Raw genomic sequence first — 24,569 nt, forward strand, 5'->3', positions numbered from 1 at the left:
CTTGGTAAAGTCAGGGCAGACCCTATCTGACAAAGCTCTGGAGGTCTATAAGTCTACAGCCAGACTCAGAGGCAGAGCCAAGTTCTTGCCTCAGTGTGTCTAGACACAGCTCCCCAAGAGTTTCTGGGCACTTCCTGGGAAAATAAATGTACCCTCATCCTGCCCCACAACCTTACTCATGCTGAGGTATCCAGGGAAGTGACCATGATACATACAGGTCCTGACACAGGCACCTGTGGCTGCACACTCCTATTCTGTACCCTGGAAAACATAGGTCATTGCACAATCGTGTAAAAATTCCATTAGAAAAAAATGTGTAGAAAGGGATGTACCAACTTGTTAAGGTAATTAATGTAGTTGACAGAAGGACAAATCACCGCTTTGTTGGTGATACAGATCCAATGTGAGGCCCGCAGCTGCAAAAAGCCACTGGTTATAAGAATGTTCTTTGTTTCTCCTAAATCCAGAAATCCTAGGATATGGAATCTCTAATCTGAGTGTGGCAAAGTATCCTGACTTGATAGATTTCTTTCTGAAATACTCAGGTCTCTTTAGTTTGTACCTTAAAGTAGCTGTGCTGTGTTGCTACGATAATTACAGGATAGGTCAGGCTGTAAATCAGGCCTGAGCTAGCGTCATCAGTACCCACCCTTAGAGAAGGTTCCCAGTCTGAGTCTCGGGGCCTCTTCCAGGAGTTCTAGTACACAGCTTTGGGGTTCCTTTGGCCTTTGGCCTGCTACCATTTCAGGATGTACTTCAAAGGGCGAGAGAGGCCGCAGAGCCAGTTTTGTCTCTGGGTCCCAGCTGAGGGCAAGGGAAGCTGCTAAGGAGGGCAAGGCAGGGTGGCTCTGGGTCCTCAGCCCTGCAGTCAGGGCTGTGACCACCAGAGGCCTCGTGCCTACAAACTGCCACTGGAAGTCTGCAGAGGTCAGGGTAGACTGAGTAAAGTGGCTAGGTACTGGGCTGTGGTGGTAACTGGCAGGGGCTGAAATCCCAGACATACCTTCTGGGCCAGTCCGGCTCCTGCTCTGGCCACCATGACAGAGGGGTCTTTCTAGTAGCCCCTGAATAATCTATGCTGCTCAGAACTCATAGTCCTGAGCGTTTTGCATGCCAGCTAGAACTAATACCAGTGATGATGGGGAGCTCTGGACTCCGTGACTCAAAAAACAACGAAAGCAGCCTGGGGAAGAGAGGTGGCAGAGCCAGAGTGGTAGGAGTGGCTATAGATGTCAGCACAGACCACTGCTAGCGTTCTGTCCAAGTGGCCTGGGTTAATTCTCTCAGATGGGCTTCAGGATAGCTTCTACCAGGTAGCCATGCTGTGGGTGCTGAGTAAGAATGGTGAGAGTTGGCACATGTTCCTGATTGGGGTGCAAAGGGTTCTGGAATTCTACCTGGTGCTGCCTCAATCCTGACCCAGCTCATACCTGCTTGCATAAGCAGCCTGTCTGAAGGGGCTTCCCTGCCCATAGGGCAGACAGTGTGGATCTGCACAAATCTCTTCTAAGCAGATGACCTGAGAAATATCAGCAGGGAGCTCACTGCCATGAGAAAGCTCAGCAGTGCAGCCAGGGCCCCTGCAGAGCCAGGCAGAACCCCGTGCCAGGTGCCACACACGCTCAGAGACCTGAGACAACCCTGCCTCGGGGGCTATGGTCAAAGTGTGCAGTATGGACTCTGGCCCTAGGGAGAGGGACTGAAGATGGTGCTGAAAATAAATCACCCGGGAAAACACAGGAAGCTTCATGCCTCCTCCCAGACGCCTCAGTCCCTCCTGTTTTATATGTGTGAACTTGGTCACCAAGAGAATACAATCAGTTTACAAGCAGTTTCTGGAGACAGTCAGAGACAACCCCTATGGCCACTCTGGCCTTGTCAAGTTCACTGTACTTGCTGAAAGCCTGGTAGCTCTGTCCTATTTTCTTGTGGCCGTCCCTCCACATGCTAGTCTCCAGTGGGCCCTGCCCTCCCCTCCCACCAAAGGTGTTCTGCACCACACCCCAGCTACAGCTTGTGCTGCCCCTCATGCTGTTTGTTAGCTGCATGCCATAAGCCTCCAGCTAGCTCAGGCCTCCTTGCTCAGCCCTGTGCAGTTTCTCTCGGGCCGCCCTGCAGTACAGGGACTGATGGCATGTCCCTGAGGGTGACTTGGAATCCTGCAGCACTCTTCTTTTGTAGTTGTTTCAGAGGCTAAATAAACGAGCGTCAGCCCAGGGCGCAGAGCCCTCTGACCCTCGCCCTCATCCATCACGACAGTGAGGGCCTCTCAAATCCAGCTTCCAAGGGTGGGGGCTTCTGCAGCTCCATTAACAAAACCCAGAGAGGCCTTCTCACTGAGTGTTCAATTTTTCTGCCCAGTGGTTCTAGATGACTGGCAAGGAGTGGCTTCAACGCTTATGCCTAGGGCCGATGAGGAGGAAGGATGAGGCCATCTCTAGCCACCCAGGGTGCTGGTGGGTGCCAGTGGGTATCATGTCATCCCTGATGTGGACAGCATCCAGTGGAGGTAGAAATGCATGACTGTGTGAGGCCTCTGCACTCCTTAAGCTAGCTTAAGCAGTGGCCCTACGAACCCCATGAGAGGGGTGTGGGAGGCTGTTAGGATATGGAGCCTAGGCTGGTGGCTATATGGAAAGCAAAGGAACTGTACTCTGGGCCAGCCCACTTCTGGGCGTGGCCAGAGAAATAGCTGTCCCCACAGCCCTAAAGCTCATTGAAGACAAGATCCTTTGGGAGCCAACCACTGTGCCATTCCCTACAGACTAACTCCAGTCTCCGCCCCCTCCTTCTGGCTGGCTATGAGGATGGATCGGTAGTCCTGTGGGACATCGTGGAGCGGAAGGTGTGCAGCCAAATCACCTGCCATGAAGAGCCTGTCATGAGCCTTGACTTCGACTCTCAGAAGGCCAAGGGCGTCTCCGGCTCTGCCGGGAAGGTGCTGGCTGTCTGGAGTCTGGACGATCAGCAGTCCCTGCAGGTCAGTGCACAGGCCCAGGGCTCATTTATCCTGCTCCACACTAACAGTCTGATAGGCCGAAACAATATTTAGGCATGAAGAGGAGCCGCTGCAGTTCCCTAGCTAATTAATCACTCTGAGGCAGTAGGGGGGCAAGGGCCAGTGGGCGTGGGCTCGCCATTCACATGGTTTGGGTTTCTCCTGGACCTTGGGTTAACAGCCATCAAGTCTTGTCCATCTAGAGAAAAGGCACGTAGTGTCCAGGCAGACCAAACTCCTTTGTGAAAACTCAGAGGAATGTGGTCAGTAAGGAACTGATTAATCAAAGGGGAGAGAAAAAAGAAAAGAGAACTTGTGGAAAGCCCTGCAAAGCCGAGGTCCTAGAGAGGCTGCCGGTCACGTGTAACAGGAGAGCCCACCAGGCAGGAAGGCCTTGGCCGAGCAGGGCTTGGTAGAGACAACCCCACAATGTCTCGTGGACCATCCCAGTTGTTACGGCCCCAGGATTGCCTCTGTCCCTCAAGTGGAGCATAAGGGTCCCAGCTGGCTTGTTCCCCATTTGGGTTGGAGGGGTTGTGGTAGGGGTTGTGGAGATGCATCCAGACTTGGTTTTGTGTAGGTCTGCCAGGCAACAGGCGCCAAGCCCCCAGAGGTGGCTTGGTTACACAGACTGAGGATAGGAAAGGAGTCTGTTACCAGGAGTCTCAGAGATAACACTAGCCTTGGAAACAGCCCTGGTGGGGGAGCTACATGCCCTATGGAGTATTGTGTGGCCGTAGCCCAGCTTCCAGCCTCACTGGATTTAGCCAGAGCACCTAGGATAGAGCTTAGGGGTCCATGCCAACCCTTCTTCAGGAACATGATGGTTCAGGTTGCCTCCACCCAATAGGACGCTTCACAAGTCATTCCTGCCACCCTCCCAAAGTAGAAAGGAAGCCTGGCTGCAGCCTCGCCCTGCTCAGCTCAGGCCTTGCGGCTAAGGATTGGGTTTGCTTTCAGTACATTAGATCCAGGCCTAAGTGCCTCCCACCAGCAGAGCATAGTAGGAAAGAAAGGTGGGCAGTGAGGCCCACTGGAAAGGCAGACTCTGACCCATAGCTTTGAGCCAGGACTATCCCTGAGGATCCAATTGTGCTGGGCACATAATGGATTCAGAGTATCCTATCCATACAGGCAGAGTGTCCTGTATGTCTGTCCACCATCCTTCCTGAGGCATGTGGCTGGGTGGGTAATGGTAGGGCTCGGTTGGTGCCAGGTGGCACCCAGGATCTTAAGGGCATTACTAAACCCAGGGTACAGATCAGGGCCTTATCATGAGGCCATTCTGGAGAAGGGACTGATTGTGGACAGTGGCTAGAGGGTCAAGGGAAGTCTTAGAGCAGGAGGCTGACGTGGAGTAGAGGTATAAGACAGGCCTAAAAAGATGGCATACCATAGCTTGGGGGCCTGGGGACAATGACGTGACTAAGTAGGAACAGATGCAGGAGTCCCCCTGGGGAACAGAGACAGCATAGATAACCTGGCTTCCCCACCAGCAGTGCCTAATAGGAACAGAAGGTAGGCCCACTGGTAAGACAGGCAACTCTGATCCATAGCTCTAAGCCAAGACCATTCCTGGGGGTCCAATTGTGCTGGGCACATAATGGATTCAGAATAAAACTGCCCTATATGTCAATCCATCCATCCTTCCCTCAGTGTCTAAGAGACCCACAGGTTCCTTGCTGTGAAGGAAGGGGCCTCCAACCTTCAGAAAAGTCCCTAAACCCTCAGAACCATGGTCTGCATGTCAGCTTGTGGGAGAGCACAGCACTCAACCACTGGATCTGTGTATCCTGAGTCCCCACCTCACTAGATGCTGAGCCCAGCAGGGAAGCTTGGGGGTCTCCTCCACTCACTGCATTCTGCCGCTGAAGCCTGGACAAGGGAGCAGCAACCCCCTGTGTGTCCAGCATCATCCCCTTGGTGGTTTGACTCACGTCAGCCCAAAGGCAGAGGGCTGACACCTAGCAGCTTCTGCAAGAGCTGCACAGCTCCTGCTCAGGCCCCTGGGCCCGGCACCCAGGAGGAAGCCTTTCCAGCCCCGGTACTTGGAGTCTCCCACTGTGGTTGGGAAACAGCTGCTGGAACTTAAGACTTAATTTATGGGCATGTTCCAGTCCAGAGATGAACTTTTACTCCACTAATGATTTGAAAAGTTAAAGCAGAAGGGGAACTAGGAGCTGCAGCCTGGAAGTGGTTGGGGTGAGGTGGGCAGGCCTGGCTCAGCAACACACATCAAAGGAGGTGGGGAGCCCCAGCCCCCTGCTGAGCTTGCCTCCTGCCTTGGGGGTGAGAGTGACTCAGGTTCCGGGAAGGCCCAGAGTCAGGTCCAGTGCTGGCCTGAGAGACCCAGAGATCCTGCTTCTACATAGCCCAGGTCTCTCGGAAAGAAGCATCTAGTAATTTGCCAAGGCAAGCTATTTGAGATCATTCTTAACATTTGAGGGCCATCGAGCTGCCCTCCAGGCCACAGCATCCTCACAGGTGCCATGGCACCAGAATATGGCTGCCTGCCTTGGCCCAAGCCCCACATCAGTTCAGACGTGCCTTCCTCACATCCTCCTGCTAAAGCCTCTGAGGAGCCCAAATCAATCTCCCAGCCACTTGGGACACAGATCCCTGGCTGAGGCGCCCGCAGCCTAGCATGAGTAATCAGAACCAGATGGCGCCGCGCCGAGCATTCCTGGTACCTGAGGTCATGAGTTGTAAGAGCCACTGGTGGCCAGAGATCGTTCTGGAGGGTCTCGAGCCTAGGCCAGAGCTCTCTCAGGGAGGGGCTGCTATGACCAGTAGGATGCCCACAGAGACAACCTACCCGAGAGTACCTGAGGAACCTCAAGCCTGCCTCCCTGAGGTGGCTCTACTGAGCCATCAAGTTTGAGCCTCAGGCGTTGTCAGGTACAGGTGGTGCCCAGGCCCTGCTCCTTCCTCCACATGGAGTAGGGCCCATAGCCTTGAAGCAGGAACTGATTTACAGCCAATAGTATTTTAGGTCTTTAAGTAATAACAAGGCTCCCCCACCCCAGTGAGCCTAGGGCCAGAGCAACCCAGTTTGCTCAGCAGAAGAGTCCCAGCCTTGTGTCCTTCTGCAGTCCTGGTTGTGCCAGAGTCATGGCCCCCAGAGTCACTGGGGGAAGCTAGTCAGAAAACTGCAGGGTCGTCTTCATGTGCACCTGGAGTGCCTGTGCATATTGAAGCAGACATAGGGTTTGCAGTGGGGTTGTGGGCATGGTGCACTTGTGTTTATTCGAGGAATATAGGAGCATGGGGCTGACCATTCCTCCATGTCTCTGCAGATCTGTCCCACACTCAGGAGCATGGCCCCCAGGTGGGCGCTGGCCTTTGTCCAGCTGAAGTTCCTAGAAGGCTCCCAGTCTCTCACTTCTCTGAAGACCCAGTCCTCCAGCCAGGCTGTCTCTAACTCTCTGCCATTACCTGTTTCCAGGTGTGCATGAGGTGGACGTGGACTTTCCTATCCCTGAAGGCCATGGTTGGTCAGAGTTGGCAGCTTGGCCCTCTCACATGAAGTAGGGAGGCAGGGGAAGTGAGTGTGAGGGCTTCCTCTGTCCCTGTACACCTCTGCCTTTGAGGATCAGTCAGGGCTCTGTTGGACCTCACCAGCACAAGGAGTACTTAGCAGCCAGGTATAGGGTTAAAAGCTGCTGTGTTCTCTCTGGGAATTGCAGTGTTGATAAGTTCCTGGGACAAGGAGATAGCAAGGAAATGTCCCTGAGTCAGGGCTCTGAGGGAGTTCCAGTGGGGACTCTGTGCCCAACAATCCCCTCTCTACCTCAGCCAAACCAACATCCCCAGGGAGACAAGGATAGAACAGTGTCAATCCGGTCTGCTGCACACGTTTCCACCCCCAGTCCCACAGAACATAACACTCTGTCTTAGAAGGAGCAGCTGGGCCTGTCTGCAGGCATGGGCGGGCCCCACATGCGTGCTCAGGCGCACCACACCACAGCATCTGCCCCACATCTTGCCCCAGTGCAGGCGTTGAGTGCAGCCTGTGCGTGGAGCCCAGGGAGGACAGACCATTTAGAAGGGGTGTTGGAGGGTGCATGCCAGCGATGACAGGCTGCCTGAGCTCGTGCCCAGCTGCACTCTGCAGCCTTCTAATGTTGTACCTGCACACGGGGGAAGCCTGGAGCATTAGAGCTGAGGCTCTGCCAGGTGTGAACATAGAAGGTGGACAGGACACATACAGGCAGCCTGGCCACAAGGGACAGCAGAGGGGCTGGAAGAGGTGGTCAGGGCCAGTGAACAGTGCCAGCAGGTCCATGAACTGGAGCCAAGCCCTGGAGAGACCTCTGGAAGGGCAGGAGAGGGCATAGCAACAATTAAGCTGGAGGACTGAGCTACTGGTGGCACTGGTTGGGACCCAGACCTATCATATCTAAGCAGGTCACCTTGGATGGAACTGGGCAGGGGAGCTGTGTTACCCGTTGCACAGTGACAGGTTCTTATTGGGTGAAGTTCCTTCCAGTCTGTGGGGGAAGAGCTGGATCGTGAGTGCCGGCTAGGTTGACAGTTGTGCTTATTGCCTCTCTGACTGATGTATGTGCATGTGTGTTCATGTGTGCACAGGTATGTGTGTGTGTATGTGTGTGCACATGCTAGTGTGTGCAGGGACAGGCTGACCTCAGGAATCTTCATCAGTCACTCTCCTCTCTGTTATTGTTTAAGATTCATCTTATTTGAAGGTCTGTGTGTGTGCTTGTGAGCAGAGGTCAGAAGAGGGTGTTGGCCGTCATAGAGTGGAGCTGCAGGCAGTTGGGAGCTGCCTGACAGTGGCAGAGCCATCTCTCCAGCCCCACCCACTCCCACTTTTTGAGACAGAGTCTCTACTGAACCTGGAGTTCATCATCTCACCTAGACTGGCTGCCAGGAAGCCCCAGGGATCTTGACCTGAGATTACAGGCAAGCACCATTGCACTGGGCTTTTTATGTGGATGCTGTAGTCCAGACTCAGGCAAACACTGCTGAAGGAGCCATCTCTACAGCCTGGGGTTTTCTTCTTGACTGTTGATTTAGTAAATGCAACTGTTCTTTTCCCTTTAGTATCAAAGCAGGGAAATAAAGCCTCCTGTGACACTGTGTGCCTGCAGCATCCATTCTCCAGAAGGCTGAGCAAGCAGATCACTCCAGCCTAGGAATTGAATACCACTCTGGTCAAATAGTGAGACTCCATCTCAAAAAACAGTAGTTCCAAGCTAACTCAGTACACCACACGTTTTCCCCATTGCTCGGCTGGGTCAGTTTGGGTCTGCTGGTTGACTGATACCTGCCTTTCTACCACATAGTTCTGCTGATGGTGTTGAGGGTCTAGGAGTTGTTCTTCTGTTCAGTGGCTAAGTCTGGGCTGTTTCACTGAGTGCTGGGCATCCAGTGGAGGGAGATCTGGGTCCTCTTGCTGTTCCATACACACTTGGCCTGAGTTGCTTCAGACTGGACTCTGCGTGCTGGGCTTGAGATGGGGGTTGAGGCAGGGAATCATGTTTTTCTAGACTTTTAGCATTAATGTGAACACTTTGTCGTTGGGGATGGAATGTGAATGTCAGTCCCATCCCTGTCTTTGTCTTCTTGCTGTCCTTGGCACACTCAGTCATTCCAACTCATGTTGGGCATGGCGCCTGTGTTCCCATAATGTGACCCTGTAGCTGGGTCCCACACTACCAGGTCCCATCAGGCCTCACTTCTGGTGGACCTTGTATTCATTTGTCCCCTGGCCTCTGAGCTGAGCTGATTGGAGTTTTTATGGTTCCCTACCCCACAGCCCAGCCATCTTCTAGTTTTCAAATTCTAACTTAATTACATTGTGGTCAGAGAACAAGGTCTGAGTGATTTCAGTCCTCTGAAATGCAGAGAGCTGGCCCGTTTGCACAAGTGGACCACATGTGGCTGAGAAGAAAAGGGTCTCTCCAGGTACACAGCTGTGCACTTGATGCCTGTCGAGGCACACATGGGCCAGGGCCCATCACAGAGAGCCTGGCTCTGTCCTTCCCCCTTCTCCATCCCCATTGTTTCTTGCTTTATGCATTTGAAGGCCAGCTCAAGAACTGCCAATAAAGTAATTGCCTTCCTAGTTTTCTCCAGCCACCTTCTGGAAAAGAAGTCTATTCACCAGCTATTAGTGTGACTTAGACCAAGGGTTAGGTTTTCTGAATCCTTCCTGGTCCTTTAAGATGTAGGTGTGTCTCTTGTGGAGCTATATTTTGCCCTGCTGCAGTTGTTTCTGTTTTATTCTTTTTTTCATTCTTTCATAAATTTTCTTTTATTTTAATATTTTAAAAATATTTATGTTTTGTAGGGGAGGGGGGTCTGTATGGGTGTGTCTCAACCATGTGTGTGCAGTACCAGCAGAGGCCAGAAGAGGGCATCAGATTCCCTGGAACTGTAGTTACAGCTGGCTGGCTGATCTTAATATGTGAGTGACAGGAATCAAACCTGAGTCCTCTAAAAAAACAGCAAGGCTCTTAATGGCTGAGCCATCTTCAGCCCCCTTACTTTATTTTTTTGAGACAGTTTCATGCAACCCAAACTTCCCCCAGTCTTACTATGAAGATGACTTTGAACTCCTGGTCCTGCCTCTGTCTCCTAAGTACCAGGATGATGTATACTAATACGCCATCCCAGAGGGATGGGTTTTATACAGTGAATAATCCTGGGTTGTTTTGTTGTTGTGTTGTTTTGTTTGAGATACATGATTTCTGTATATATTTCTGGCTGTTTGGAAACTTGCTATTTGTACCAGGCTGGATTCAAACTCAGAGAGATCTGCCTGCCTCTGCCTCCTGAGTGCTGAGATTAAAGTCACGTACCACCATGCCCAGCACACTGGGGCATTCATGAACCAGACCCTCCCATAAATCAAGGCCATGTTCCGGTCCTCTGGTGGGATCTCAAAATGGCCAGTGTAGGGGCCTCTGAGTATATCTGTGTGGTTTCTGATGTGCCTGTGCTCTGGGAAGGCCTTTGTGAGGCATCCTCCTAGATCCCACCTGCATGGGCTGTTGGCAGGTCAACCCCCAGTCTACCTGCCTCTGCCTTCTTAGTGCTGGGATTAAAGGTATGCAGCACCACTGACTAGCTTAGACATTTTGTTTTGTTTTGTTTTGTTTTTAATTTAAAACCACAGTATTTTCAAGAGATGTGTTTTTTTAATTTTTGTTCATGTATTTTGTGTGAATGTATGCCTTCTATACAAGTGCCTGTGGAGACAGAAGAAAGTACTGGGTCACCTGGAGCTGAGTTACAGGTGGTTGTGAGCCACCGTATGGGTGTTGTGAAGGAGCGGCCAGTGTGTTTTCCTGCTAAGCATCCCCTGCCTACCACAAACATATGCACAGGCACACATACACACAGGCACATGCACACATGCACAAGCACACACATGCACATGCATGGATGCACACATGCATGCAGAGTGTTTGATATTTATCAGCAATGGCCAGCTCTGGCACTTCCCCTATCTTTTTATCCTTTTATCTGGAAGAAGACATTTATTTGTTTGTTTGTTTGTTTGTTTGTTTGTTTATGGTGTGTGTGTGTGTGTGCGCGCACAGTGAACATGCAGTTGTCAGAGGACAGTTTGCAAGGGCTGGCTTTCTCCTAACTTGTAGGTCCCAGTTCACTCTGTTATAAATTGATTTCGAATCTCTGATTAGCCTGTCATGTACATTTTATTCTAGCTGGTATTTTCAGCTCTGTATTTTCTGTTCTTTTTATAACTTCTAGGCTGTACTAATAATTTCTAACTGCTTACTTTGTACAAATAATTTTATAATTATTGAAATGTTTTTAGTTTTTGTGTATGTGTAGTGCAGGTGTGTTTGTGTCTGCGTGCTCATGTGTGTCTGAGTGGATGTGTGTTCATGTATGAGCACATGTGTGTAGAGCCCTAAAGTTGATATTGAATATCTTCCTTGATAATTCTATGTTTATCAAGTCTATTGCTGAGCCTAGAGCACACCAGCTCCAGCTAGTCTAGGTAGCCAGCTTGCCAAGGATCCTCTGTCTCTACCTCCCAAATGGTGGCCGCCTACCTTCTTGGTGGCCACCATACGTTTTTGGGTTTTTCCATGGGTCCTAAAGATACAAACTCGGGTCTTCACACTTCATGGCGTCTGCACAACCCCCTTCCTTTCAGAGACGTCTTTATTTGATGTTTGGTACCTGCACTGTTTGGGGACATTTCTGATGGTTAGCTCCTTGACTGTGGAGCCTGTTGTCCTACCTTTCCATGTGTCTAGTAGTGCTGGGAATGTGCTGACATTGTGAATGGCATGTGGTGACTACAGTAAATACTGTTATTCTGACCTGATGAGAATCTGTCTGCTTCTCTAGTGGTGGGTTTAGTGGCTGGCTCTTCACTTTGGACTTGTGTGGGCATGGCTTCATGCTGTGTTGGAACAAATTTGTGGAAAAGCCATCTCAGCCACCTTCACTCAGCCACCTTCACTGTGTTGTCACTGCAACCCTAGCTCCCCATCCCCTCAGACCTTGCTAGGCCTGGCTCCTCGCTCTGTTAGATGTCTAGAGCAGGCCTCACTCCTAGGTGGGGCCTTATTCCTAATGTGAGGCCTGGTGGGGCTCATCCCTTCCTAAGCTCTCACTGACCTCTCATAGCTGTTCCATTTTAAAGCCTTGCATCGGTCTCTTGCTGGTCAGCCTGACATCTGCTCTGAACATACATAGCCTAGCCTCAACAAGGTCTCCTAGAGAACCCATGTCTAGTCCTCAGCCAGCAAAGCCACATCTCCCTCCATCTTATCCTCACAGATCTCAGCCTTCTTCTTGCTGCAGAGTTTGATCTGCCCCTCAGCTTAATTTGACTTCTATAATCCAGCTTGATTTTGCCCCCAGGCAGAGAATACCAGGCCCCGCCTCTGCCTGTGGTCCAGGGCCTGTAACAATTCCTTTGTGTGTTTTGTTCACCTTCATGGTTGTTTACAGTGAGGTGACTAGTTAGGCATCAGACACTTGTAACCACTTTATGAACGACGAGCCTGTTTGCTAAGCAGGCACAGCTCTTGCGTGTGGCCTGTTCCTTTGATCAATGTCAGGTCCCAGGTTTTCTCTCATTGCGTTGGGTCTGGAACCCAAGTGAACCCCTGCTTCTCTCACTTCTGCTCTGGCTTCTCTGTTGTTTAACCCTTTGGGGTTTCTTTCTTCATAGCCCAGATTTAAATTTAGCTTTGGGTAAAATTTAATCATAAAGCCAGAGAATGTTTATTGTCTTGGTATATACAGATATGCACAACAAATACCAGGAAAACAAGGGGTCTCCCCTCAGGTAGGAGAGGAAAAGGAATAGGCTGGGCTGTCATCATTTATGGTGGAGGTCAGATCACCTCAGATGACTGTGTCCTCAGCGCCACCATCTTCCCCTTACCAGCCCATGCTTCTGTTGGTTACATAACTGGTTTTCTAGCTATAATCCCCATGTCTGTGCCTAATCCTGTATGTAAGTACACTCAGTGCCATGTGCCAGACTGTTCACTGCAGTGCTCCAGCCATCTCCTGCAAGACTGGAGTTAATCTTCTTGTTCTTCCAGAAGGACTTACAGGAGCAGTGATCTTTCAGCTCTTACAAGTTTAAAAATGTCTATCTACTGTTTTCACAGTTGAGTGACACCTTGGCTGGATATAAAACTCTTGGACCCTACTCCCCGTTGCCTGTATGAATATTGTTCCACTGTCTGCAGGCACACTTGTAGCCCTGGAACTTTCTGGTGACAGCATCTACTGTGCCCTCATCTTCCATGTGAATTTTTGGGGGGGAGTAGGGGGGCCCTGGCTATCGGAAATTTTTTCTTCACTTTTAGCCCTAATAATTTTAGAGCACATCTTACTATGAATGCTCCTACAGCCTTTCTTTGGGCTTAGATTCTAAAACTTCTGTGTCAGTAAATTAAAGTCGCCCTTTGGTTGCCCTCCGTGTTTCTCTGTATTGTTCTCGCTGGTGTATTTTCTAGTCATCCTGCCCTCCACACTCCATCCTGCCTCTCTCAAGGTCTCCACTGGAACTCCCTTCTCTTCCTCCCTTCCTTCCTTCCTTCCTTCCTTCCTTCCTTCCTTCCTTCCTTCCTTCCTTTCTTTCTTTTTGAGGCAAACTCTTATTATGGGCCTGGAGCTCTCTATGTAGACCAATTTGGCTTTAGAGTCACAGAGACTCTTCTTCCAAGAGTGCTAGGATTAAAAGCACAGGCTACAATGCTGGCCTCCTTGTCATCTTTGTGGAGGTGTATCATTGTCTGCAAAGGGTGACGCAGCCCTACTGGAAGGCACTGAGGACAAGGGTTGCTAACAGAAAGCTTGTTGTTCAGAGGCCGGCCACTCACAGGAACAGAGATGTCAAGTAGCCTGCAGTACTCAGGGTAGGCGGGTGTCACCAAGAGAGCTGTGTTCATTACTAAAACAGAGAGCCTAAGGCAGGCTAACTTTACAAAGGCATTTTATTTAGCTTGAAGTTCTGGTGTTTTAAAGTTTGAGTGGCTACATCAGTCTTGCATCGGCAGAGACATAGTAGGAATGGCACTGCAGAGAATATACAGAAGAATAGACCACACTGACAGACAGAAGCCAGAGAAATGGAAATGGGGGTCCCTGAGTCATTGAAGAGCATATCTGTGATTTCTGCTGCCTCTTCCTGTGTTGTCTCTCACCCTGTCACCCTGTACCTTACTCCATTTTCTTTTTTCTTTTTTTTTTTTTTGGTTTTTCGAGTCAGGGTTTCTCTGTGTAGTCCTGGCTGTCCTGGAACTCACTCTGTAGACCAGGCTGGCCTCGAACTCAGAAATCCGCCTGCCTCTGCCTCCCAAGTGCTGGGATTAAAGGCATGCGCCACCACGCCCGGCTACTCCATTTTCTATTACAACAAAATGCCTAAGGCTGCTAAGACCGGACAGTGTATAAAGAATCTAATCTCTCTGGGGCCAGAGAGATGGCTCAGTGGTTAAGAGCACTGGCTGTTTTTGCAGAGGACCCAAGTTCAATTCCCAGCACCCACATGGCAGCTCTCAGGTCATCGTCTGTACCTCCAGTCCCAGGGGATCCAGCACCCTCTTCTGGCCTCTGTGGCTGCTACATGCACATACTGCACAGATACATGGCAGATGAAACATCCAAACACAAAAAATACAAAGAAAGACAATTTTTATTTAAAAATAAAGGTTTATTTGGCTAATAGCGCTGAAGTCCAGGAGGCTCAAAGCCTGCGTTTGCAGCATGCCAGTCTCAGCATGGAGACTATCCCCAGACAAGACAGAACAGGCTGCCAGCTCAGGTCTCCTCCTAGAAAAGCCACTAATAGGCCTTGTGATTTCACATAGCCCCAGTTCCCTGCCAAATACCCCACCTTGGATAGCATTAATAAGTGAATTTGAGAATTAAGTTTCTGCCTGTGAACTCTTGAGGGACACATTCAAATCTTAGCACCCTGCCCTTCTCTTGGCTGTCCTGGAACCCCTCCCACATCCCCAAAGTCTATTTTTCCTGGAGTGTGTATCTCCCACGTGCCATGAGTTTCCATGGTGGTTCCTGCAGAAGAGACTCTGACTCGGCCATGTCTTCCACACAGAGAACCCAGGTTCCTCCAGGGCTGGAGTCTTCCAAGCAGCCTGAGGAGCTGCACAGCACTGCCTGGTGGCCTTGCATTGCTCAGGGAAGCCCCTCCTATGACCATGGGGTTGAGGAGGAGGCCAGATGCACGAGAATGTATAGCTGTCACAAAGCCTATGGCAGACTGAGGGCCGGACGAGGGTAGTTATGGCCGAGGGTTGCAGCAGATCCTTGAGCAGTCTAATTATTCTTGCCCTGCTTGCTCACAGGTGAAGAAGACTCATGAACTCACCAATCCTGGAATTGCTGAAGTCGCTATCCGGCCAGACTGCAAGATCTTAGCCACAGCAGGCTGGGACCACCGCATCCGTGTGTTCCACTGGAGGACAATGAAGCCACTGGCTGTTGCTGCTTTCCACAGTGCTCCTGTGTACTGCGTGGCCTTTGCTGCCGATGGACTGCTTGCCGCAGGGTCCAAGGACCAGCGCATCAGCATCTGGTCACTCTACCCCTGCTCATGACTGTGGGACACTGCTGTCTTACTCCAGTCTTGACCCAGCCCTGTGGAAGATCTTCAAGTCCCTCTGAGGGCAGCAAATTGTGGCCAAAAGTCCATGGGACCCACTTTCTTCGTGAGGTTCCCTATTCCTTTTGTGACTGTCATTCAGATGATAGCTTGGTAACAGGCATAGCTTAGACCTGGTAGAATGGCCAGACTGAAGATATTTGACAATAAATTTCCCATTTGCCAGCCTGAGCCTCAAGGTGGGAACTTTGCACGAAGATATCCCTATGTGCTCCCCTTAGAGGAGAGCATTCGGGTTGCCCAGCAGGCCCCTCCCTCATCAGCCTCACTTGTAAGCAGTAGTTCCGGGTGCAGGTGCTCAGCGCCTGACCTTAGGAGGCTGTGAGCCCCACAGTGACCGTCTGCCACTCCCTCTGGCACATTGCCCCAGACATGTTCAGGGACTTCTGACATCCAGGGCTGAGGTCAGCATGAGGAATGGAATGGCTGAAACTGGGCTCCCTAAAGAGGGAGGCAGGAAAGAGTTAATAATGGGGTGGCCAAGGTGGGAAGGGAAGGAGAATACAGACTGCAGTATAAGGCCAGATAGAAGACCAGGTAAGGAGGCTCCAGCCTCTGACAGGATAAGGTAAAGGGATAGCTTGTCTCCCAGTGAACCTGCAGGAGGCAAGGGAAAGCACCTGAGACAGGCCACAAGCCGGACCCTCTGTAGAGGCCAGGCTGCAAGCACAGCCACATGGTGTATGGGGTGAGTGCCTGATGCAGCAGCCTCTGAGGTGTTGACTGGGGCGTGGTCTGTAAAGGTGGACCTCGGACCTTTCTCCTCCATCATTGCCAGAAAATCCTGTGCCCCGAAGAGCTGGAGCGCCCCCAAGTGCTGCCCTGTCAGGACTGCTGACCTTTGATTCCCAATGGCCCTTTGGGCCTCTGATCTCTAACTAAACACTAGGCATAGCCTGCTGAGGCTGAACGAAAGTGTCACATTACCACAGTTCAGCCTGGTGTCCCCAAGCTGGGGAGCACATGTGCGAGGCCAGAAAAGGAGTGTGTGGTCCATGTGTCACAGCATCAGGGCCTGAGAAAGCTGGTTAGATTGGTGGCAAGTTAGTTAAACTAAAAGGTCCAAAAGGTGCTTGTACACAGGAAGCTGAGAAGCCAGGTGGAGGAAGGGATCCAATGGCTGGAAGATGGGAATGTGGCCTGTTACAGGTGCTGAGGGAGGCAGTTGCCAGGGGAGCCCAGCATCCTCAGAGGGCTTCATGGTTGCTCCTCTCTGTCCACCTGTAAAGGATATGACTTGGTGGTGAGCACAGGCACACAGGAGGCCCTGGGGCGTTACCACAACCACTGCAGCTTCCAGCCGGGAATCTCTAAATGGAGTGGGGATCACTAGCTGCCACATGGTGGGACTGCTCCTTGTCATGGCTTTGGATTGGGAGCCACCCTCAGCAGAGCCTGACCAGTAGAGCTCTGTGATGGACTTTCCTGGAGTCCCTACAAGTGCCATGGGCCAACTTGATCCTCATAGGCAGAAACATGTAGACCAGGTCACAGGTACAGGCCTCTTCACTCCCTTTGAAGGAAGTACCCTGCTTATCCTTCTCCCAGGATCCCTCAGGGGACCTGCCACCGAGTGCTCTATTTTATTACCCTGGGGTGGGGGCATGGGTAGGTTGGGTACAGGGAGATTGGTGAGCCCATCTATGGGTGGGAAAGATAGCCCAGTTCTCGTCTGTGTCAAGCCCTGCTGTGATCCCCAGGCAGCACGGAGCAATGCTATCTAGTGGAGTGTTCCAGTTGTCTTTTACCAGCGCTTTTGGAGATGACCTCAAGCCTGTGTAGATCAATATGGCTGCCTCAGGAAGCCTAGCACCAGAAGTGTCATCTCACACAAGCTCTGCCAAACCTTCCCAACCCCTTCCTTGTCACACACCGGGAGGTGGTCGCCAGTACACACCTGCTCATAGGTTTTCTAGGTCCGTTCTGTACATGAGCTGGTGGTATACAGCTGTTTCCTCCAAATATTCTCTCCTCCCTCCAAGGAAGGAGGCTTATTAAGACTCAGTTCTGAGATTCTCAGGGCCCTTGCCCAGAGTCACAAAACGCAATAGCAGTTGCTGTGAAGAGGATACTCCAGTGTGGCCTGCAAGCTGGGCCGGGAGCTTCAGGGACGTGCCTTGGTGATTTCAGCTGCCTTGGAGCCACCTATACTCCTGAAAGTAACCCCAGTAGACTCATTGGTTCACTACACTAGACTTGCTTTGTTTGGGGGTTGGGGAGCAGGGACTGTCATCTGTGCCCTATCTGGGGTGTGTGTCCATGTCTCTCCAGGAAGACGTACAACATGGGGAATGGGACATGGAAGAACCACAGGACCTTTATCAATCTTCCCTTCTGATGCGCTGGGAGCCCCCTGTACCCAGCTCATGCTATGCATGATGGGAGCTGTGTGGATTCAACCCTGTGGGTTCTTCTCAGTACCCAAATGCCAACTCAGGCAGCTTGAACTGTTTTCTTTCTTTGATTTCCTTTGGGAGTCATTTTAAATTGCACCATCCACATTGGATAAGCCATGAGGCCTCCATGAAAGTTGTCCCTGTCTCTGAGTAAACAAGCAGCTTCCTGTCAGCTACAGCAGAGGAGTCACACAGAAAGGAAGTGTTACCCAGAAGCAACATCTGAGGATCCATGAATAAGCTGTACATATTCCCAGAACAAGCCCGGGAGACTGCAGCTCCTTGCAGCAGCGTAGCCCAGACCAGTAGTCAAGGGTACTCATCCCCTTAGACATTTCCCAGACCAGCTGGCCATCACCTGAAAGACAGACTCCACTTGCCACCTCTCCACTGGCTGTCCACATATCCTTTTGCATCACGGGAGGCCACTCACAGCCAAAAAAAACTAGTGCTGGGAATAGTGGCGGGCAGCCCTGTGCTCAGTGCTGATTCTGAGTTGCTGTATTCAGCCACAACATCATTTCCATTTTGTTTTCTTTTGTAGCCCAGGCTACCCTGGAACTCTATATCCTCCTGTCTCTGTCTCCCGAGTGTGTAAGATGACCAACTGCCATATGTTCTTACTGGATATTTCCTTGAGTCAGGAGCACAAGCACAAGAGTAGTGGGAGGATCCCTTTCTGCTCTTGTCAGACCCCATGGCTGCCGAGCAGACTCTGAGCTCCAGGGGCTGCCCCAAGGCCTGCCCATGTTCCTCTATCTAGCAAACAGCGCAGCCTTGAGAGTGCTTGGTGACTTTGATAGTTCAGTCTAAGGGTTGGATGTAGAGCCTGTGAGCTCTACCGGAGATGCCCAGCAGCTCTGGCAACTGCATCGGACCTGGAAGACTCACAGGGAGTCAAGCCCTTGGCATCGTGGCATGGCCACCTGAATAGATTCTGCCTTTGGACCTCTGTATGCCCACTCTCTTCCTGATTCATAGCTACTCTGTGAGACAGCATCGATTATCATCCACTACGGTAGTCAGCACCTACTCAGCCTATGCTGCCAGCCGGACCCCTGCAGGACAGGTGACCCTGGAGCCCCTGTCTGTTCCTGGATAACTTAGTGTGCTGGCTGGCTGGTTGTTTTGTTTGTCAACTTGACAATTTCATTGTGGAAGAAGGATTCTTAAACTGAGAAGATGCCTTTACAAGGCAAGTCTGCCTGACATGTTCTTGATTAGTGATTGATTCAGGTAGGACCCCTGAGAAGGCCGCCCTAAGTTGTATAAGGAAGCAGGCTAAGCAAGCCATGGGCAGCAAGCCTATAAGCAGCATTCCTTCTTGGCCTCTGCCTCAGTTGCTGCCTCCAGGTTCCTCCCTTGAGTTCCTGCCCTGACTTCCGTCTGTGATAGATGGTGACACGAGAGTTGTAAGATGAAATAAACCCTTTCCTCCCCCACGCTGCTTTTGGTCATGGTTTTATCCAAGCAAAGGAAACTACAACTAGGCTCACAGGTAGTGTGGAGCGCTGGCCTCTGGGGATAAGCTGGACAGGCTGCATCTGGATTCAGCACTGGATGCTGAGGGTTATCGGATGCCCTGAGATTATCCAAGGATAACTCGCAGCACAGTGTGCAGAGAAGCCAGTGCCCGGGGCTGTGCTGAAGTGCAATGCGTGTCTTCATGCTTTGCAGGAGTGAATGGACTTTGCTGAGGTGCTTGTCTGCCAAAAAGCCACAGAACTCCCTCTGCACAAAAGGACTGTTTGCACAAAGAGAAAACATCCCTCTGGGGCTCTTTAGAAATGCTTGATTCTCAACTAGGTATAACTTCATGCGGAACCCCACTGTGGCAGACAGCAGACTGGCAGCGATGACACCATTAAAGCTGAACTTGCTGTATGCTTGTATCTCAAACAAGGCGTAGACGCACCAACTCCACCAGCTTTGGGAAAGGCATGTTACTGCAGGGTTTGCCTGGCCTGCTGCTGCTGTGAGGCCTCAGCCTGCAACTCCACCCATCCCCCATAGGTGTTCAGCAGTTGCCTGAGGACTGGGGAAGGACAAGGGCAGCTTGGCAGATGAGCTCTCCTAACACTTTGTTGGCTCCCAAAGGTCAGCAAGCCATTCTGGCCTTCAGGGAGGCTCGAGAGCAAGACAGGAAGGCAGTGTCTGGGCAGGATGGATGGATAGATAGAAGGTGCAGATAGCTCACCTAGTAGACTGGTGGACTGTACAAGAAAGATTTCTCAGCTCTGTTCAAGGAAGATGTAACTCCAAGTGAAGGGGGCCACTGGACCATGAGCGAGCAGGGTGTGGCTAAAAGTATCAAGCTGCAATTAGCAGCAAGCGCTCACTTCCGGTGACTGTGAGAGCTTACATCACTAGGAAGCGAAGGCAGGAGGCTCACAAGTTTGAAGTGAGCATGGGCTATGCAGCAAGATAATCCTGTCACCAACAGACAGACAGACAGACAGACAGGCAGGCAGGCAGACAGACAGACAGACACAGACACACAAAGAGCCAAATATTGTGGCACATGCCTTTAATCCTAGCACTTGAGAAGAAGTGGATCTCTGTGAAGGCAACCATGTCTACATAGTGAGTTTCAGGCCACCCAGGATTATATAGTAAGACCCTGTCCCCCCCCAAAATGAAATTAAAAATGGGAACTAATGGGTTGTTTTGCCAGGTGTGGTAGCACACGTCTGTGGTCCTGAGTTTGAAGCTACCCTGTGCTTCAATAAAAAATAAATGATGTCAAAAAATAAAATAAAACAAGCAGCCTGCTTTCGTGGTCCACTACTGCCAGGGCCATCCTGTTTGTTGCCCACAGTGGCCCTATGATGTCCAACCAGGGAGGACAGAGCCCAGAGCACAGCCAGTGTTTACAGAGAAAGTATATCAACTACATGCAGATGAAGGGGGCCTGGTTGCCGCTACCAAGTTCCTCATAATAACAGGGTACCTCTGAGGCTTCCATCTGGACCTGAGGGACCTGAGCACTGTCCAGACAGCAGATGGACATGCTAGGAACTTTCATTCAAGTGGAAAAAATCTGACTGGTAGGAATAGCAGGGCATTACCCAGGGCACAGGCCAGAGGCATTGCATTCAGTGTTTGTAAACACAGATTGCAGAATTGGGTCGCTTTTTCTTCATCTGTCACTGCTAGTGGATAATAAAGTAATGGGTGTAACAGCTATCTGTTCACTGTGGTCTGGGGTCTAAGAGGAGCTTGGCCGTGGGATTTATCTCTGCCACAAAGCAGTCACATGACTGGAATATCTACTCAGCCTTCAGCTTCTCGCATGTATCTAGCCCATTCATTGGCAGGGGTCCCCCAGAGGCTAGTGACAGGAGGATTGTACAAACTCTGCCTTTCTCGGTGAAATTGTCTCAGGAGAGATAAATTTCTTACATGGAGTCTCCAAGAGCAAATTCAATCGGAGTGACCCAGCTTGAGCTATGTAAGATACCTTTCAGTCCCTGTTTTACTGCTGTGAAGAGACACCATGGTCAAGGCAACAAGAAAGCATTGAACTGGGGACTGATTTACAGTTTCAGTGTCTTAGTTCATTATCATGGCATGGAGCATGGTGCTGTAGTTGTAGCTGAGAGCTACATCCTAACACACACACACACACACACACACACACACACACACACACACACACACGGAGAGAGAGACACAGAGACAGAGAGAGACTGAAACTGGATCTGGCATGGGCTTTTGAAACCTTAAAGCCCACCCCCAGTGACACACCTCCTCCAACAAGGCCACACCTCCTAACCCTTCTAAACCTTTCAAATGGTTCCACTTCCTGGTGACCAAGCATTCAAATATATGAGCCCATGGGGACCATTCTCATTCAAACCACCACATTCCATTCCATGGCCCCTATAGGCTTATAACCATATCAATGCAAAAATGCAGTCAGTTCAACTTCAAAAGTCCCCAAAGTCTGTCACAGTCTCAACACTGTTTAAGATTCCAGAATCTCTTCTGAGACTCATGGCAATCTGTAACCCACTGTAAAAATCAAAAAAGCAGATCACATACTTCCAATGTACACTGGCACAGAATATACATGACCATTCCAAAAGGAAACATAGAAGGGCATATTGGACCAAAACAAGGCTAAATTCCAGGGCAAACTCCAAATTTTGTATCTCCATGTCTGATGTCAAAGCGCTCTTCAGATCTCCAACTCCTTTCAACTTTGTTGAATGAAATTCTTTCTTTTTGCGCTCTCTCTCTCTCTCTCTCTCTCTCTCTCTGGTTCTGAAGACCCCCAAACTGGGGAGACCCTTCCTCAAGTCTCAGGAAATCACGACCACCCAAAAATCACAAGAAACCATACCTGGATGCAATCAGCAGAGGTTTATTGGGGAGTTGGCTAGCCAAGGTCAAAACTGCTCGTCCACGCAGGAACAGAAGTTTGACAAAAGGCCAGCAAGCTGAGGGGGGTTTTTTATAGCACGGGGTGGGGAAAGGAAGGAATTTTCACGAGGTTACACATTATTGGTTGCATTTTTGCGCGGCTACGCGTGATTGTTTGCATTTTCACGTGGTTACACATGATTGGTTGTTTTACAAATTTTGAACATCAATCAGCAGGCTGTAACACTGGGAAAACCTCAAGGGGGCAGGGTAACCAAGAACAGTGGAAAGTTAGCTAGTTCTTGGAACCACCCAGATGACTTGCATCTTTCTCTGTGGTCAGGAATGTGTCTTCTTGCTTTGGGACTTCCCTACCCTGAGGCTTGAGGAATGTTCCTCTTCCCTGAATGTATCCCGGGGCAGTGGCAGTAAAGGCCTGAAATCTTACATCCAGTTCCACGTTCTGGAACCTGCACTCTTTCTGCTCAGGTCTAAGGGCAAAGAAAAAGCCTGCATATATTTCACAAAATGGTCTTTATAATTTTTCACTCTACAGTTCCACTCCCTGTTAGCAACTTCCCTTCACAGGTGTCCCATGACTGACTTCTCCAGTGACTTGGAGTCTCTGCCACAATCCAGGCTTCACCTTCACAGCCTCACTAAAAGACCTCTCTGGGCCTCCATGCCTGGACACCCCTGAGACATGCCTGGCCTCAACAGTCTTCTTTAGCCACAGAGGGATATTTCACAATCTCTTCTTGTATTTTTGATTCTGAATCCAGCACCATGTTGCCACCTGTCAACAGAAATTTGTCCCCTTGCCCAATTACATGTTCCAAAGCTTTCTGTTGTTGATGGCTTCCTCCACTGCTTAAGCTTTCCTTGAATTCCTTTCCTCAGGTTGGAAGCTTAGTTGGGTGGGGTCTTGGTGTGAAGTCATCACTCCATTTATTCCAATTAGCATCAGGTTTCCTTTCTTCCAACAAAACATTTCCTGATGCCCCCTTTCTTCTAAAACTTTTTTGTCTGTACTTTGGCTTTTTGTGCTTTAATTTGTCCAGCTTGCTTCTTTTCATCATAGATCTGCATAGGAGTGATTACCAAAGAAACCATAGACATAGTCAAAACTAAGCTATCTTGAAATCTCCTCTTCCAAAGCCATGAATTCAAAACTCTAATTTAGCATCAAGCAGATTTATAGGGCAAGGGCAAAAAGCAGGCACATTCTTTGCCAAAATATTCCACGAATGGTCTCTAGGCCACTTACTAATGCTCTTCCCTCCCAAAACTTCTTGGGCTGGGCCATTATAATTTACATTGTTCTCAGCACCACTGTCTTCCACGTTCCTACTAGTGTGGCCCCATAAGCTTCACTTGATTGCTCTCCTAATCCAGAGTGTCAAAGTCTACACAGTGACAACAAGCACCATAGTCAGCCTGTCATAGACATTCCCTGCTCCCCTGTACCAACTTCTGTCTTAGTCACTGCTCTATTTCTGTGACGAGACACCATGACAAAGGCAACTCTTATACAAGAAAGCATGAACTGGGGACTTGTTACATTTTTTTTTTTTTTTTTTGCTTTGTTTTTGTTTTTGTTTTTTTTTTTTTTTTTTTTTTGTTTTTTTGCATTATCATCATGACAGTAAGCATAGTGCTTGAGCAGTAGCTGAGAACTACATCCTGAGAGGCAAGGACAGACAGACAGAGATGCAGAGACAGAGACTGCACCTGGCATGGGCTTTTGAAACTTCAAAGCCCGCCCCTAGTGACACTCTCCTTCCAACAAGGCCACACCTCCTAATCCTTATAAACCTTTCAAACGGCCCCACTCCCTGGTGACCAAGCATTCAAATATATGATCTCAGGGGTACCATTCTTACGGAACTCACACAATACTGTCTCAAAAATCAAACAAACAAAAAAAGGTTGGGCCGGATAATGTTAACACATGCCTCTAATCCCAACACAATGAACAGCGAAGCAGGAAGAGGGCCTTCAAATTCAAGGCCACCTGGATGTACATAGCAAGTTTTAGACCAACCAAGGCTACACTGTGAGACCTTATCTTAAAAAGAAAAGAAAAGGAAAAGGAAAAAAGAAAAACAATCTTAGCCTGCAGGTACAGGTCTTTGGTAAAGCTGGTCCGGTGTGCCCACAGTCCCGACTTCCATCACAGCTCCACGGAAAACAAAGTACTAGCTGGCCAGGCACGGTAGTCACACCATTAACCCCAGGATTCAGGTAGCAGAGTCAGGCAAATCTCTGGGAGTTTGAGGCCAGCCTAGTCTACATATCGACTTCCAGACCAACCAGGTTTACAAAGAAAGACCCTGTCTCAAAACAAGCAAGCAAGCAAACAAACAAAAAACTGAAACACTTAAGTCATGTTTGTTTCTAGTAATGTTTTCTGGGGATGAAGCTGAGGCAGGAGAATCTCAATTTTGAAACTCACCAGCCTGCATAGTAACACCTACTGAGAGCAGGGGGGCTTTTGTTTGAGTATCTTTCATTGTTCTTCGTTGGTAGGTTTTTCTGTATCGCAGAATCAAGCTTGGAGCCTCATCATGGCAGACACCTGGACACGCAGCTCCAGCCTCATCCTGTGCTTCAGTGTCAGGGCACTTTACTGTTTTACATCCACAGTACTTGACTGTGA

General features: G+C 50.0%; 1 protein-coding gene across 3 annotated transcripts in view; it reads left to right on the forward strand.

Moving 5' to 3' along the window:
- Gnb1l (G protein subunit beta 1 like) overlaps positions 1-15,320 on the forward strand; it is a 63,584-nt gene extending 48,264 nt beyond the window's left edge. For all 3 annotated transcript variants that reach the window (XM_034515514.2, XM_034515513.2, XM_076942624.1), the window contains 2 exons: positions 2,765-2,980; positions 14,833-15,320. In XM_034515514.2, coding sequence (XP_034371405.1) covers positions 2,765-2,980; positions 14,833-15,084 — 468 coding nt within the window. In that variant the 3' untranslated portion in view covers positions 15,085-15,320. The remainder of the gene's footprint in view (positions 1-2,764; positions 2,981-14,832) is intronic.
- Positions 15,321-24,569: the final 9,249 nt, after the last annotated feature.

Source organism: Arvicanthis niloticus, chromosome 12 (genome assembly GCF_011762505.2).
Source record: "Arvicanthis niloticus isolate mArvNil1 chromosome 12, mArvNil1.pat.X, whole genome shotgun sequence".
Classification (NCBI taxonomy): Eukaryota; Metazoa; Chordata; class Mammalia; order Rodentia; family Muridae; genus Arvicanthis; species Arvicanthis niloticus.